Source organism: Culex pipiens, chromosome 2, assembly GCF_016801865.2.
Source record: "Culex pipiens pallens isolate TS chromosome 2, TS_CPP_V2, whole genome shotgun sequence".
NCBI classification, from domain to species: Eukaryota; Metazoa; Arthropoda; class Insecta; order Diptera; family Culicidae; genus Culex; species Culex pipiens.
Window position 1 is genome coordinate 111,461,257 of NC_068938.1, and position 17,067 is coordinate 111,478,323.

At 37.4% G+C, this 17,067-nt stretch overlaps 1 protein-coding gene across 1 annotated transcript in view; it reads left to right on the forward strand.

The window, feature by feature from the left end:
* Nucleotides 1-12,526, forward strand: part of LOC120430915 (protein ABHD13-like) — a 41,324-nt gene extending 28,798 nt beyond the window's left edge. The window contains exon 3 of the mRNA XM_039596034.2: nucleotides 12,135-12,526. Coding sequence (XP_039451968.1) covers nucleotides 12,135-12,246 — 112 coding nt within the window. The 3' untranslated portion in view covers nucleotides 12,247-12,526. The remainder of the gene's footprint in view (nucleotides 1-12,134) is intronic.
* Nucleotides 12,527-17,067: the final 4,541 nt, after the last annotated feature.

Below are 17,067 nucleotides of genomic sequence, written 5' to 3' on the forward strand. Positions count from 1 at the left end.
TATAAAAATATTTTTGCACATTTTGGTATCAAAAACTGACAGTTTTTGATTTATATATTTTTTTAGGAAGCAAAAATTCAAAATCGGGTTTCGTCATGCACACGGAATATGTTTTGCGAGTCTTCACCCCAAATTTCACCCAATTTGGTCTATCCCATCTCGAGATATTGTGGCACCCGTAAATCATCCTTGGTGTTTAGAGAAAAACGAACAGAAGGTTTGACCGTTGGCTTTGCGCATGGCTAAATTTTGAGCTTAATGTAACTTTCAGAAGTGATTGAAAGCCATCTTTTTAGTAGATTTAATAAATTTTCAGTAAGATGAACTTTGAGATTTTCTACATGTATGTAACCCCTTAAGCCACTCCAACGAATTGTTGGAATCTTTTATCTCCACTTTGGTTCCCGCGTGCAACAAGGAATTTTATTATTTAAATAACTCCGAACATGTATCACGAAGAACCAAGTTATAACCGGATTTTCAACGTATTTTCTATTCCTGCAATTGAAAAAAGATACAAAGTAGTCAACCACGATATTAAAAATCTTGCGACTTAAAAGAAAACGTTCATTTAATGAGAGTCGAACTAGCACTTATTGATTGATATTCAAACACGTTACCATAACGCTATAAATTTCTCAGTGAATCAATAGAAGCTAAGCGCAAACATGTTCTTTTTTGTCATCTAAAGACCTATCACCTGTAGTAAGTGATGTATGAAATTTTCTTCAATTTTTCTATTGCTTTCGAAGTTTGTATCTTAAACATGATCCATTTCCATTATTTTATACACTGGTCAATAATAATTGTTTTTTTTCAAATACCAAGAACGGATGGCATTCGAAACTGATAAAACTTTTCATTTGTGCAGTTTGCCATTCTACATATTGTAGTCTTTATCTACAACGTACACCACTGTGTTATTACCACTGTGTTATTAGAATGGAGGTGTTAGCTAGCTTTTATTGCACACACAGAGTATCCGATAGATTCCCGGGATATTGGATTGTTTGTCTGGGAGGGTTTTATTCTACTTTTTCCCCCCTTTAATTAAGCTTCCCAGAACGACATCCAGCCCTCGTGCCGGACTTCTGGACTATCAGTTTCTCTCTTTCTATTGCTCCTTGAACCCTATTCAGCAACAAAACAACACAGAACAACACAACACAATCAACCGTGACGGCCAATTGAGCGCCAAGCGTCATTGTCGTCGTCGTCGTGCGGAAACTTCATAACAAATAGAGAGCGACATTGAGCGAGCGAGCGAGCGAGAAAGCAATTGCTGTGCTTGAGAAAGAAAGTAAAGAACAATCGAAGAATGAACCTGACAAATGCAGGATTTTTTTTATATTTCTTCTCGGGGTGCGGCTCATTGCACTCGAGAAGAATAATAAATTGACAGTGCAGAAGGTACTTCTGTAGAAGGAATTGTTGTTTTGTTTCATGGAATGGATTGTTGTTATGCTGTATTTATTTTTAAATTTTTAAGAGTTTTGGAAAATCACTAAAATTGATTTAACTGTAAAAACGTTACTTAATCCACCCTTAGGTGGTTGGCGCCTTCCTTACATTTAAAGGGTGCTATCCAAAATGGCGGTGTTTTTCAGTGTTATATCAATTTGACTCATTATTCATACCACTAGAGATGAGATGATCATAAGATCGGGCCTCCAAAAAGGGCATAAATAACACTTGCAACATTTTCCAAAAAATCGATCAATTTACCCATCAATTTGTCAAGTATTATTTTGTTTTCAATAAGATTCCGCTTAAAAATTAAAAATAAATTGATTAAAAAGCGTCAAATTCAAATTGAGATATCTAAAAATAGACACCGATAGACACGAAGATATTTTCAAGAAATGTAGTTAAAAGTGTGTACTTTCAGGTGCATTTTTCGGTTTTGCGCCAAAATGCGCCATTTTGAAAACATAGCAACTTGAAAATTGGCTAAAAATCATATTAAAAATGGTTGTAACTCCTCAATAAAAACTCAAAAACATTTTGCTGTCTTCGGCAAAGATTTGTAATTTTATGTCATAAACAACTCTTCAGAACATAGTAGGCCGATAGAAATGCAAACCTTTTGAGTTATCACCAAAAAAGTGCTTTTTCGGACTATTTTTTGCTAAAATGGCGTATATCTCGAGTAGATTAAGGGCTACAAAAGCCCTACAACGTCATCCAACAAAGTTAGTTTTTGGTTGACGCCCTGGAAACTTCAAAAGAAAGCCCTTATCAAGTACAAAAACTCTTCCGAACATTTGGCCGAACATAAAGGAGTTATCAATTTATTCCACTTGATTTTGCCATAGCATAGCTTGTTATTTCAATTTTTATATTATTTTTTTTATTTTAAGATAAATTACCAACGCATAATAACTACGGATACGTCACGACTGTTATCCACAATCGAACCAAGATCGAACCAAGTTTTTGCAGCGAGGTTTTTGAAAATGTTGTATACACATGAATTGCAAAAATGAAAACTTTTTTTTTAATCACCAAGTTTTTTTTCAAGCGATTTACATTTAATTTCAGAGTTTTTTTTGGAAAGGACAAATAAACTATTGTCTTTCATATGATTATAGGACCTAATCAAAAAACTCTAGATTTGAACTTTAATTAATGTTCAAATAACTTGTAGCTAACAGGTAAAATTGGAATTCAAAATTTTAGTAGGGAAAAAATGTTAAATTCAACGTTCTAAAATATTATCAGCGTTTGTTAAACTCGATTCTAACCAAAATTTTAAATGAAACAACCTGGTTTAAAGGTCTAGCAAATCACATTTTAGAAAAGGATGCAATGAATAATCATCGAAATATGTTGATCAAACTCGTGGTTGAATTATGTTCAAATGTTAAATTAACTGAGTATTCTAAAAATGTAATTGCATTTAAACCATCAGTCAGGAAGAATCTTACCAAGCTAATTTTGTTCAAGGAACTGAATAGTTCAATGTTACGTGTTGTTCTAGTATAACTTTGTTTATCGGTCTTATAAATAATAAATGAGGAAATCTGTACGTAATACTTGTCATTTACTTAAATATATAAGGCCGACGCAAATATTTAAAAAAGTTTTTGTCCCTCGGCCCTGGCCGAGGTCAAGGGGGGGGGGGGGGCTAAAAAAAATATATATATATATATATAAATTTAAATAACAAGCCATAGTCTTCACATTTAAATAAAAAAGGTGTTTTAAAATGCATTTAACACTAGTTCAGTTGTTTTGCAATCATTAGTTTTCAAAAAATCTGAGATCTGACAAAAACAAAAATTGTATCGAAAAAAAAGATTTTGCATCGAAAATTTTAGAAAAAACTTAAGATTTTTTAATAAACGCAAACATGCTAAAAATGATTTTAAACGCAGAAGAATGTATTTTAAATTGATTTCAGCTGGTTGCACTTGAATTTTCATTGAAATTTTGAAGTTTATTGTAAACATATTTTTTTTGCCCCCCTGATTTTTCGGGCCAATTTTGGAGGGGGGGGGGGGGGGGTGACAAAAACTTTTAAAAATATTTGTACCAGCCTAAGCAAAAGATGATGAAAACTAAAAAAATATTAATTTTAAGATAAAAAATTATTCATTTGTTTTATATAACTTTTTCAAAACCCCACGTAAACAACATTGACGGCGCCTCTGGCGGTGACTTCTGGAAAGTGCATGCCTGTCAGATCGCTGATAATAACATTTGCAATCGCAAACAGCAATGTAAGTTTTTGGATTTCATGCACTTATTTTAAGTTTTTAAGGGTGCACAGCACAGGGAAGTTGTTGTCTTCTTATTCCAACATTGTCAAACTTACAGACCCAACCCTGCAACAACGGGATTGTAAAATTAGTCAAACTTTGTTGTAAATTACTTTGTGGACAGTACTTTAGGGGATGAATAAAAAATATTTCGATAGTACCCGTAATTTTGAAGATACTAAAATGTCTGTAGCAAAAATCTGGATGCAAATGTTCTGGTTGATGTGCACCGTTAAGCTCTAAATAAATACAATTTGATAGTAGTTGTTACTTTTCAACAGAGTGCTGAAAAGCTGAACTTTTTAGCATTCAAATTGATTCTGAAATAGTAGTTTATGCAACAAGTTGCAAAAAGAGGATTTTTTCAGCACGAGTCGTACATTTATCCAACGAGGTTCACCGAGTTTGATAAATACGAAGAGTGCTGAAAAAATCAAGTTTTGCAACGAGTTCCATACAACATTTTTTGCAATTCCAAAAAACACACAGTGAGTGAAATTTTATGTAAAATTTTCATGTATTTTGTCAATAAATCGTTTAAATAAAAAAAAATGTTGAAAAGTGTTACTTTTCGAAACAAGTGCTAAAAAGTTCAATTTTTCAGCACCCATTTGAGTGCTGAAAAGTAGAACTTTTCAGCATTTATTTTGAAAAGTGTTGCTATTCGATTCTGTTATTTTTGGTACAGAAAAGTAGGCTATTTCGTCGTTCAAGAATAACAGGAAAAGTAAATAGTTTCACGACGGAATTGCAAAAAGTGCTTTCCAGCACTGTTAGTTTTGAGCGATGAAAAAATAGGCCGTTTCTCATCCGAGAACACAATTTTCAACGTCATAAAACGGAATTCAAAATTGTCTGTTTTGTCAAAACAAATTGTTTTACATAATAAGAAATCAAGCCTATGATTGAAGTAAAAAATATAAGTGTTTTAATACGGACTAAATCATTGGTTTTAGTTCTGTCTAAAATATTCTCGACGTTTTCACCTGTCGTGTTTTTCTTTTGCTCACCCACAGCACGAACTCGTGCGCCGCGCTACACGAAATTCCTGTTAAATTAGCTTTTCCAACCCTCACTCACCACACCACCGCCGCTCGTCCTCCTCTCCGTTGACAAAACAACCCATTTAGAGAAGAGGACCACGACTTTCACGACGAAGGCAGCCACCGCAAATATGTAAAATCATGCACGCCAATAAAACGCCTTCCCACATCTCACACGTCTAATAATAATGACATGGATGTTTGCATTTCGGGGTTCGGGGGTTTTCCCTCGGAACGTCCCAGCCCCGCAAACCGGTGTGACGCCACGAGGACAAACACTCGATGGAAAAGGCAAGAAGCCGAAACGTTGAAGCAAGCGAGCTCTTACTCGACGAACACTCGAAGCAAACCCAACCGGGCGTGCTAAAACCGGATCGTGAATAAGTAATGGCGGTGGAGCTAGCCCGCGGGACGACCGTCATTGGAACCTGTCACGTCACGACAACGGCGAAGGTAGAACGCGCCCCGGAAAGGTTGTTTAGAATCGGTAGAATCGCTAAAGTGACGGAACGGATCTGTCTCTTTTCTGGAGGATTTTTGAAGCCCACTGAATGAAGTTAGGAGGCAGTTTTTTAGAATCTCGGTTTGTTCAAGACGTCGTATCGGGTTTCTACAACTATGTCTCACATAGTGTTTGGTACATAAGCTTCGAAAAATCTTTGATTTTTGGATTCTTTTTTTATTTTGTTTGTTTCCGTGACTTTTTTGGGATAATCGAAAAAAAATAGCTATGAGCTATTATGAATTTATTATTTTAGACGAGTCAAAACATATAGAATTTTCAGCATCAAAAGAATGAAAAGACAGTTTATTTTAAAGACCTAAGAATTACATCGTAATTTTGATTTGAGGAAATTTCAAAAAAAAAATTTCAAGTGTAAGAATATGATTGCACTGCCCCTGTTCGCATAAATGTCGCACGTGTTAAGTTTTCGTGAAAAAACTGGATTTCCTCCTGATTTCTAGAACAAAGTACTGGATGTTGTAGGCATTTCTGAAAGATCACACGATTTTGAACCAAACTGCATCATTAACTCAAAAGCGATGAAAATGCACATGGGACATTTATGTGATCAGAGGCAGTGCAGTAATCATTCAATGTTATTGTTTATTTGATTAAGGTGACATTAATCAAAAGAGGTAAACGTTGCCAAACCATACAACTATTTCTTTAAAAATAAAGTCCAGACTCGATTGTCCGAAGCCATGGTAAGGTCAATGCACAGTGGTCCAGATCGCAAAATTAAGTGGAAAGCGGATTTTCCGAAAAATGGTGAAGTTTTGGAGCTTTGGTGTCTTCAGAAGAGTTGTTGCAAATGGAAAAGGGCAACTTTTGGTTTGGTTGAAAATCAGGGTGGTTCATTATTGGAGGGATTTTGAAAATCTAACTTTTCAGGAATATTGTTGGGATTTTTTTGTCTTCTAGAAAGTTGTTGAGCTTGCCAATCCAAGCAACTTTGTCGAATACATCAAAATTTTATCTCGTAATCTACGCTTTCTACGACCAAATTAATAGAAAGCATCTAAGAAAACCTTCAAAAATCAGTTTTTTGAATGTGAAAATTCATGGTTAAGTTTTAGAGAAAAGTGATGTTCGGGACACTTTTAGAGCACTAAAAAACAAACAATTTTATTTTTTGACAGGTCAATTTGGACTTAAGGGTCAAAAGTTACAGCCATTTTAAGGTAAAAAAGATGCAATTTTAAAACTTAAATATCTCGAAAAGGCGCAAGCCAAATTTTAAGCACTAGGTTGCATTTGAAAGAAGAGATCTCTGAATTGCCACATTAAAAAAACTGATTTTTGAAGGTTTGCTCAGATGCTTTCTATAAATTTGGTCGTAAAAGGCGTAGATTACGAGATAAAATTTTGGTGTCTTCGACAAAGTTGCTTGGAATGGCAAGCTCAACAACTTTCTAGAAGACAACAAAATCCCAAAAATATTCCTGAAAAGTTAGATTTTCAAAATCCCCCTTATAGTGAACCACCCTAATTTTCAACCAAACCAAAAGAATTGGTAACACTGTCAAATGATTGATAGATGGCATTCTTGTCATCCAAGTCATATCCAAAAACGAGAATAATTGACCAAATTTGTAAATTATTTACAAAATTGGTCATTTTGCGAATGATGTTTTATTGTGTGAAAAGTCGAATAAAATAATGGATAATTTCGTATGGGACCTGGGTGCTGAATAGTGGTTCGCAAAACGGCCTCAATTTTGAACTGTTAAACTGGAACCAATTTACTGTTCGCCAAAAGTCAATAAAAAAATATTTTTTTTTGCAAAAATGAAAAAATGTGGCTTTAGAGGACCTGGAGAAATCTTAAGAAAGTTGAAGGCAAAATCGTCATTTTTAATGATTATGAATGGAAGTTGTTTATGGAGTCGATGCGGTTATATCCTCCAGAAGCTGCCTTTATTGTTTGATTCCGTTTGAAAACCTGGTTTAGTGAAAATCTTCTCTGTTTGTTGGATCAACTTTGCTAGAATTAGCGATGTTTTTTTTCGCTGGACCAGGAAGAGCTGCAGGATTCCAAAATCAGCCAGGGAGTTTATCTGCGACATCGCAAAATGACACTCTGGCCGCAGTTCTTCGTTACCCGTAAAAAAGAAAAATGTCTTCTAATTGATCGAAACGCGACAATTTTCTAGCAAAAATATCAAAAACTAGACAAAATAAAATACACACAGCTTAAAAAGTAGTAATCCAGCTGCGTGTAAAAGGCCTGGGTGTAAAATAAACTTTGCATTATTTTATGAAATTCTGTGTAATATTACACCCTGAAATATGTAGCCCATCAGTATGGGAAACCTACTTAACCGAAATGTCAAGCTCATATATGCGTTTATCCTTACAGCTTTTCATAGGTCTGATGGCCGAGTGGGCTAAGGTGCCAGTCCTGACTGTTGGTGTTGGGTTTAAATCCCGTCGGTTGCAACTTTTTTTTGTGTTTGCAAAAATTGTACATGCAGTGTGTAATATTAAGTGTTTATTTTGACGAAGGTGATGTACATGCTTTTGCATGCGATTTTACCATCGGATTTTTTGCTGTGCATACTAAAGATTATAAAACTACTCATTAACCAGTAAGAAAAAAAGTCACGCTTGTGCTTGAATAGCCTCCTACTTTGTAGATGTAACCAAGTGGGATCATTCGAAAATCACGTTACACATTCTCTCTATGATGTATGGGACCGTCTATAAACTACGCGGACACTTTTTTGAAATCTAAAAGTCCTTGAAAAGTTTTACTTAACGAAACAAAAAGCTAAAAAGTGCAACTTATTTGAGTATAACTTTTTCGATTATTTTATTTTTGGTGACGAAAAAATATGCCGTTTCATCATTTGAGAACAACAGGAAAGGTACAGAGCCAAAACGTAGAAATCCGGCTACGTGTAAAAGGTTGCGTGTAATATAAATACTGCATTATTTTTATTAACCCTCTACAACCCAACCCCGCCTCTAGGCGTGCTTTGATCTAAAAATTCTCCAAAAAATCATTTTGCTACCAATTTTCGATCATCAAAAAGCATCTTAAAGAAGATTCTTTTATTTTTAAAGTAAAAAAAATAAAAACAAGCAAAACAAATGGAAAAAGGCTGTAAAAATATGAAGAAACTATATAGACAAAAGGTGGTAGAATTGTCTGTGCTTATGCTATCAGAAATATAAATACTAAAAATGACCTCCTGAACGAGGGAAAAAACAAAAAAAAAATCGGCGGTAGAGGGTTAAACTTTATGTGATATTACACCTAGCCCATTAGCACGGACAACTATTTGACAGAAATGTCAAGCTCATGATGTGGACATTTTTCCTGTCCACTCTTGATCGGTCTGATAACCAAGCTGGCTAAGGTGCCAGTCTTCTCTGTGAGTGTATTAACCCTCTACTGCCCAAATTTTTTTTCGAAAATATTTATTTTTCCCGTGTTCAGGAGGTCATTTTGAGCAGCTTTTGTTCTACGAAAAACTTTACTTCTCTTGTTTTATGTTTTTCTTGTTTTATTTTTAGTATTTTAATTTGCATTCATCTTGTTTAGTTTATGTTTGTTTTTGGTAGTATTTGGCCTATTCTACCATCTAATATAATTACATTTTGCCTATCTAATTTTTTCACGTTTTTACAGTCATTTTTTTCAATTTTTTGCATGTTTTTCACATTTTCTGCTATAGAATGACACCATCATCATTTAAATTGTGAAAAATGCGTAGAGGCATAGTCTGGAACACTACAAAAATTACTGCATACTTCTTTTTACTGAAAATATAGGAAATTTTAGTAAAAACACAGCCAAAGTTGACCCCTAAAAAAAAAGGTGCAGGTGGTTATGTTACACATGACCAGTATGACAAAGAACTTTGCAAGATGATTGTTGAAATTTTCGATTAGAATGTCCGGTCCAAATTCCCCCTTATAATAACCGTCCTATCGAACTAAGGGGACGGAAATTGCAAGTGGAGCTGAAATAGAAATCGAAGTGAAATCAATTTACTTTCCTTCACCACTCGAAAGTTACCAAGATGCGGGAATGTTTTTGCAAGGCTGTTGCAAGCAATTGGCGGCAGTAAAGGAAATTTGAACAGCAGACATTAAAAACTACCCTTACAGGGCTCTGAATGATTACGAGATAGATATTTTAAATTTCCAGAAACAGATTTTCGCAGTGGCACAAAAAAATGTGCATCGCAGTAATCTATTTATTACTTCCTGCCTAATAAGCAATATATTTTAACTGCTTAGTTTCAGATAATGGCCAAATGCAACTTTTTATGTCCAGTATCAAAAACCATAAAGTTTGATACCCATATTGGCCCAACTCTTACGGTCCGGCAAATGTCCCCCCATCGGAACATCCGCGGGGCCTTCGGCCACTTCGGATTGTGGCCACTACTGCCAAAATGTCAAATTTCATTTCCGGTATCAAAAACCATAATGTTTGATACCCATATTGCCCCAACTCTTACGGTCCGGCAAATGTCCCCCCATCGGAACATCCGCGGGGCCTCCGGCCACTCCGGATTGTGGCCACTACTGCCGAAATGTCAAATTTCATGTCCAGTATCAAAAACCGTAAAGTTTGATACCCATATTACCCCAACTCTTACGGTCCGGCAAATGTCCCCCCATCGGAACATCCGCGGGGCCTTCGGCCACTCCGGATTGTGGCCACTACTGCCGAAATGTCATATTTCATGTCCAGTATCAAAAACCATAAAGTTTGATACCCATATTGCCCCAACTCTTACGTTCCGGCAAATGTCCCTCCATCGGAACATCCGCGGGGCCTTCGGCCACTTCGGATTGTGGCCACTACTGCCAAAATGTCAAATTTCATTTCCGGTATCAAAAACCATAATGTTTGATACCCATATTGCCCCAACTCTTACGGTCCGGCAAATGTCCCCCCATCGGAACATCCGCGGGGCCTCCGGCCACTCCGGATTGTGGCCACTACTGCCGAAATGTCAAATTTCATGTCCAGTATCAAAAACCGTAAAGTTTGATACCCATATTACCCCAACTCTTACGGTCCGGCAAATGTCCCCCCATCGGAACATCCGCGGGGCCTTCGGCCACTCCGGATTGTGGCCACTACTGCCAAAATGTCAAATTTCATTTCCGGTATCAAAAACCATAATGTTTGATACCCATATTGCCCCAACTCTTACGGTCCGGCAAATGTCCCCCCATCGGAACATCCGTGGGGCCTCCGGCCACTCCGGATTGTGGCCACTACTGCCGAAATTTCATGTCCAGTATCAAAAACCATAAAGTTTGATACCCATATTGCCCCAACTCTTACGGTCCGGAAAATGTCCCCCCATCGGAACATCCCTGGGGCCTCCGGCCACTCCAGTCCAGGTGGTGGCCAGTTCCAATGATCGACTCCCGCGACTGCCATGTCTTAGCTGGTCCTTGCATCCAAGCCATCTGCTCCCAGACCTCCAGGCCGTCTGCTACCGGGCCACCAGGCCATCTGCTTCTGATGTGTTCTCGTCGACGTCCAGCAATAGAATGAATTTTCGGGACCGACCGAGCCGAGTTTTGTTGGCTCGTCGACGATCCGAAAATTATGAGGTGGAGTGGGGGTGATTTTAGATACATCAATCTCACGTCTCTTGATTGACTGATTGGGAAACGTTCGGTCATCCAACCAGCGTGCACCAAATAGAGGGGAAATTTGCCGAGAGGGGAATTCGTCACGTAACGTTTTCGCTTCGCGAAAATTTTCGATTGACACCACGTATAGAAACCTTAGGACAAAGTTCTTTGTCAAAATATCATTTTTAAAAACACTGGCTAAGTCACATAAAACAAGTTAAACTCCCAACCCTGAAATTTTCTAAAATTTTAAGAGTTCTTCTTTCCAATGCCTTTTAAAGATCAAAAATCGGTTGGAAAATGGATTTTTGGCGATTTTTTAGATTGAAGCCCGTCTAGAGGCGGGGTTAGGTTGTAGAGGGTTAAGCTATTTTAATTTAAAAGCACGTTAATAACCTGATTGCACTCCATTTTTTTTTTAATTTTTGATGAAAATGATGAAATTTGTTTAAAAATATTTATTTTCACGAATCCAGGAAAATAACCTAAACTTTTGGAGCCACGTAGCCCATCCTCATTTAGAAAGATTTACTTTACTTTTGGAGCTGCAATATCACTGACTAAAAAATATAAGGATGAACAAACAAGCAATTATATAAATTAATTTCTAAAATAAGTCGAATCTCTATTGACATTTTCGCCAAATCGATTGTGATTAGCTTGTGAGTAATTGCAGAATCATTGTTTTAAGAAATTGCCTCACTTTTAAAATTCCGTTTGATGTCCCCACCTCAAAACGTGGTTCCAAAGACGCTGCTGCTGGTCCACCGGCATCATTTCCGGGAGGACGACGTAATCCTCGCGCGACGCTTCGGTGGTAAATTATTGCGCTATTAATTTCATCATAATGAAATGATTTATATTGAAGAATTAACTTTTCCAAGGAAACCAGACGCCGACGACCGGCATTAAACTGAGGTGGGACTCTTTTGTGTGCGTTAATATGATCTCCTTGCGAGATGAGAGCGCGATGATTAATTGGAGGAAATAATTATTCCCGTGGCCTTCGCTACACGAGAAAGCGTCTAAAACCCCTTTCTTGCACGAAAGCCTCACTGTAATCTCCCCCCCCCCCCCTTTCCCTGGCCATGGTGTCAGTGCCAGAAGGAGCTCGGCCTCAGCCTATTTCCCTGTGCTCCCTCCTCTGCTAATTTAAATATGAATGATGTGCCCTGATTGTTTTGTCTTCTTTTCTTCTCTTCTTGTTGTTTCCAGCTACTACCAGGGCATCGCGCACTTCCTAGCCGAGTGTAAGGAAATTAAGGGACCGCTGCAGACGCCACCTGTTAGCCAGAACAACGTTTGGCCCCGGATTGAGGAAGTGTAGAGGCGTGAGTTATAGAGTGCTAGAGAGAGAGAGAGAGAGAGAGTGAACGAGCGAGTGAATGTGTTGAATTACCTGCCTAGAAGAATTAAGGACAAAACAAAAACAAAACACAATAAAAAAGAGAAGCCAAGTGAAATACCCAATAACAATTTTAGCGTGTAGGTACAAACAAAAAGCAGCAAAAGCAACAACAAAGCCGTAAGAAAAATTTAAAAGCATTAGCATAATAATGACATTATGATAATAAATTAGCGCAAAACGTATTTTACGCTCCTCTCAATCATTCTTTCAATTATCACTGCCAAAGCAAAATGAGATTCCGCTTTTCCCCCTCCGCCACTCTACGTCGTTTGTTTCGAAGCATAACACAGGTTAGAACAAAAAAGTGCATCAGAACGATTCTCTGGAATGTTGGTAAACGTTCCTTTAGCGATTAAGGTGAAACTTTTTTTTTTTGTGAAAATGCTTGTTTGGTCGCTAATATATTGAAAAATGTTCATTAAATTTAAATATCACAATTCGGCAGGTTTTCACTTTCGTGGAACGGAACAGTTGGACGAAGTTTAAATCATGTATTATTTCAAGGTTGCCTTTAGATTCTATGAAACCGTTTAGTTTGATAACATTACTTCTGGAGTTTTTTTTTAAAAGGTCCAATAAACCAAATTTTCAGTTTTTGCTTTTTGGGTGTTTTTTAATACCCCTGACTCAAGGCGGTTTCAAAAACACCCAAAAAGCAAAAACTGGAAATTTGGTTTATTGGACCTTTTCAAAAAAAAACTCCAGACTTCTTTTGCTTTCTTGTTCAGAATTTTTGCCATATTCCGGGTTTTCATCGTCAACGTTGGCGTTGATCAACAGTGTTTATTTTTTTGGTTTTCTAGAGTTTTATGAAGAAAGGGAGAGGAGCTACGGGCGCGTTTTGAGAGATGTCGTGTGTGTCGTGGCAGCTTTATTTAAATCGCGATTTCAGTGCGAATTTGAAGGATTGAACCTTCTTATTTGGTGTCATTCGGTCGGCCGTGAAGAGTTTGTCGCGAAAAGTGTGGAGTTTGCCCGTTTTTCTGCATTATTCGTTCGTTTTGAGCGTTTTTTTGCGGTCGGTGGGGACGTTTCTGGCCACCTTTGTTTTGCCTTCCTCACTGAGGTAAGGCTATAATCCTGCTCTAAAATTGAAAACTGAACAAATTTCTGTGTGTATGTGTGTGTGTATGTGTGTGTATGTGTGTGTGTATGTGTGTGTGTATGTGTGTGTGTATGTGACCAATAATGTCACGCAGTTTTCTCAGCACTGGCTGAACCGATTTTGACCAAACCAGTTGCATTCGACTTGGTTTAGGGTCCCATACGGTGCTATTGAATTGTTTGAAGTTTCGATAAGTAGTTCAAAAGTTATGTATAAAAATGTGTTTTCGCATATTTTTGGAAGTTGAATAAATGGCAGTAAACTGAACCAAACATCATCATGATATACATCGTTGAATAGGTAATTGAAAGACCTTTCCAACGAGTCTAAAACATTGAAGATCTGGCAACCCTGTCTCGAGTTCTGACCACTTTAGTGATATTTATGTACTTTTTTGTAGCCGGATCTCACTTAAATGTATGTAAACAATGTCCGGATCCATCATCCAACTCATCGTTGATTAGGTAATCGAAAGACCTTTCCAACGAGTCTAAAACATTGAAGCTCTGGCAACCCTGTCTCGAGTTCTGACCACTTTAGTGATATTTATGTACTTTTTTGTAGCCGGATCTCACTTAAATGTATGTAAACAATGTCCGGATCCATCATCCGACCCATCGTTGGTTAGGTAATCAAAAGACCTTTCCAACGAGTCTAAAACATTGAAGATCTGGCAACCCTGTCTCGAGTTCTGACCACTTTAGTGATATTTATGTACTTTTTTGTAGCCGGATCTCACTTAAATGTATGTAAACAATGTCCGGATCCATCATCCGACCCATCGTTGGTTAGGTAATCAAAAGACCTTTCCAACGAGTCTAAAACATTGAAGATCTGGCAACCCTGTCTCGAGTTCTGACCACTTTAGTGATATTTATGTACTTTTTTGTAGCCGGATCTCACTTAAATGTATGTAAACAATGTCCGGATCCATCATCCGACCCATCGTTGGTTAGGTAATCGAAAGACCTCACCAACGAGTCTAAAATATTGAAGATCAGGCAACCCTGCCTCAAGCTATGACCACCTAAGATGCCACTTATGAGCCCTTCAGTAATATGTGTGTTTTTTGTATTCCGAAACTTAACGAAATTTGTGTCCAAACCCATTTTTGGAAAAGAGTGAGGAAGGCACCAACCACATAGGTGGATTAAGTTAGTTTTTCTTTTTGCGAGCGCCGTCGCGAGTGAGAGCATAGAGCTTTATGACGTTTCGCGTACACACACTAGCGCACCATTTGATTTTGCTGGCCGGACAAAATTTAACCTCAATCTTTTTCGTGTACGTACACGCAATACATGCGCACGTAGATAACTCTATTGCACACGGTAGTGTGACCTGACCTGAACATCGAAGTGGTCAACTTGCATGCAAGTATTGTGCAGGAGCGGCGGTGGAATAAGATGGTGTTGGTCAGCCGATGACTCCCCCTCTCCACCGTACCCCGGTGTTGATGTGCTGCCTGGCGGGAGCACGAAGCAGTCTTTTTGAAACGCAATCGGCTCGACAGAGACGCGGGGTGAAGAAGGAAGCTGCTGCGTCAGTGCTTCCAGATTGTATCCTTTTCAAAGAAATTACTAAAATTTGTTTCTTAAATATTTTACTGTTTTTCTCACGTTTCTAAATTCCGTTAAATCTTCTCTTGTTTATAATTTTATTTTTCGTTGAAGCTATCGAAACACTCATTAAAATACCTTTCTACATTCCTTCTACTAAAACCAAAACGCTGTACTATACGCTCTACCTTATTTCATTTAATAATTTATTATTTTTCAGCTGGTTATGAAGGTAATTTACTATATAAAATAAATTTATTTTATATATTCATTTATTATATTACACTTAACTATATATTGTTACACTAAACACAACTTACACAACAATAATGCGAAAATGAACCGGAGCGTTTGGTACGGTATGTCCACGCATCCTTCCTCCCCTGTAGATTCTGTGAAATGTGATCCGTTCTCAGAATCCTCTCTGCGGTTAACACAACGTAGTAGGGCTGGCCGCTTTAATTTTTGTAATACATTTTCGGGTGTACTACAATTATTAATAATGACAAGAAAAGTGCTTGGGGCGTAATCTAATCACAAGACTTTCCAGCATGCTTTCATCGGACTGGCTGCGTTTGTGTTAGATTAGATTAGATTAGATTAGATTAGATTAAATTTAAATATCACAATTCGACATTTTTGAAGTTGATATCATAAATGCTTCAGTTTCTTCAAGGTTTGATAGATTTGGGCTCCATGAACAACATCAAATTATAGAACTAAAAATCAAAGCATGCTTTTTGAAGGGACTGAAAAAATATTTGACAGGTTGAGCAATATGTGGATTTTAGTGGATTGCAGACTGGATTTCGCCATGTTATGTGATGATTGTCTGAGCCCAAGTTGCCTAGGAATTGATAACTGGGAAAAGAACCAACTCCACCAACTCCTCCAAGGAAAAGGATTCGGAAGACGGGAAGTATTGATGATCCTTTTATTTAAGGGGACAAGGGAAAATCTTCACGGTGTCCCCAAGTTAGTTTCGCTTGGAGTTGGACGGTTTTTGGGAATGTGAAAGGTCTAGGATACGCTTTAAGTAAACGTTGTAACCAGGTTGTCCGCCAAAAATTTATTTTTGTTAAATCCTAGTGTATTCAGTGTATTAATTGCAAATATGGACCTTTGGACCAATTTGGATGTTAATGGTTTAAAATCGCAATCCAAACATGCCAAAAATAGATCACTGAATTCACAAAGAATAACTAATAAATGAAATGAAACTGAGGAAAAAACACAAACAATAAAACATCAGAAAAAACGTCTGCTCCGGAAGATGAAAAAAAAAACTCTCCCCTCCATAAACAATGTGCGCAGAGCTGAATTGTGTTGGGTTTGGTCCCGGGTGGGAAAATTACATTAATTTTTTATGCTTTCTCTGCAAATGTTACACCGCACAGTGGGTTGTTGGTGGGTGGTATTTTGCAAAGCTTTGCTAGCTCCAATGACGTGGAATAGCCTCGCACATCCACTAGAATAGCCCTGCGTATGATGTAACTCATCGATATGGAACAACAATAATGGGTGAGCATCAATCCAATTAATTATTGATGAGCAATTGCGTAAAGGGATCCGGAGCACTATTTCACCGGATGAAATATATTTGAGCTGGTTTTCCAGCAGCAGCAGCAGCAGCAGCATCAGGTAAAGTAATCGACGGAACGGAATGAGATAATTTGCTACCCTTGGCGTATGCAAGATTAAACTTAATGTGAATAATGTTCGATGGAAGTGATATAGAAGGGAAGGGCTTTGGATGTTAATACGATTATTTGAGTAGAAAGCTAAAAATTCACATCTACTCAATCTTTAGAATGATTTTTTATAAATATGTTTTTTTTTTCTACGATTACTTATTATTAAATTGATTTGAAAATGGTTACCCAGTTCGATATTTCAATTTCAACTTTGTGGAAGGATTCATCACGCTTCTTCATATTTTAGAAAATGTTTGTAAATTATCTAAGAACATCTATTAACCCTGGTTAAGACATGTTTTGTTTAAATTGACTGTTTTCATTCGCTCAGCATTAAAACTTGCGAACTTTTATTTCCGCATACGGCCAACGACGTTTGAGTCCT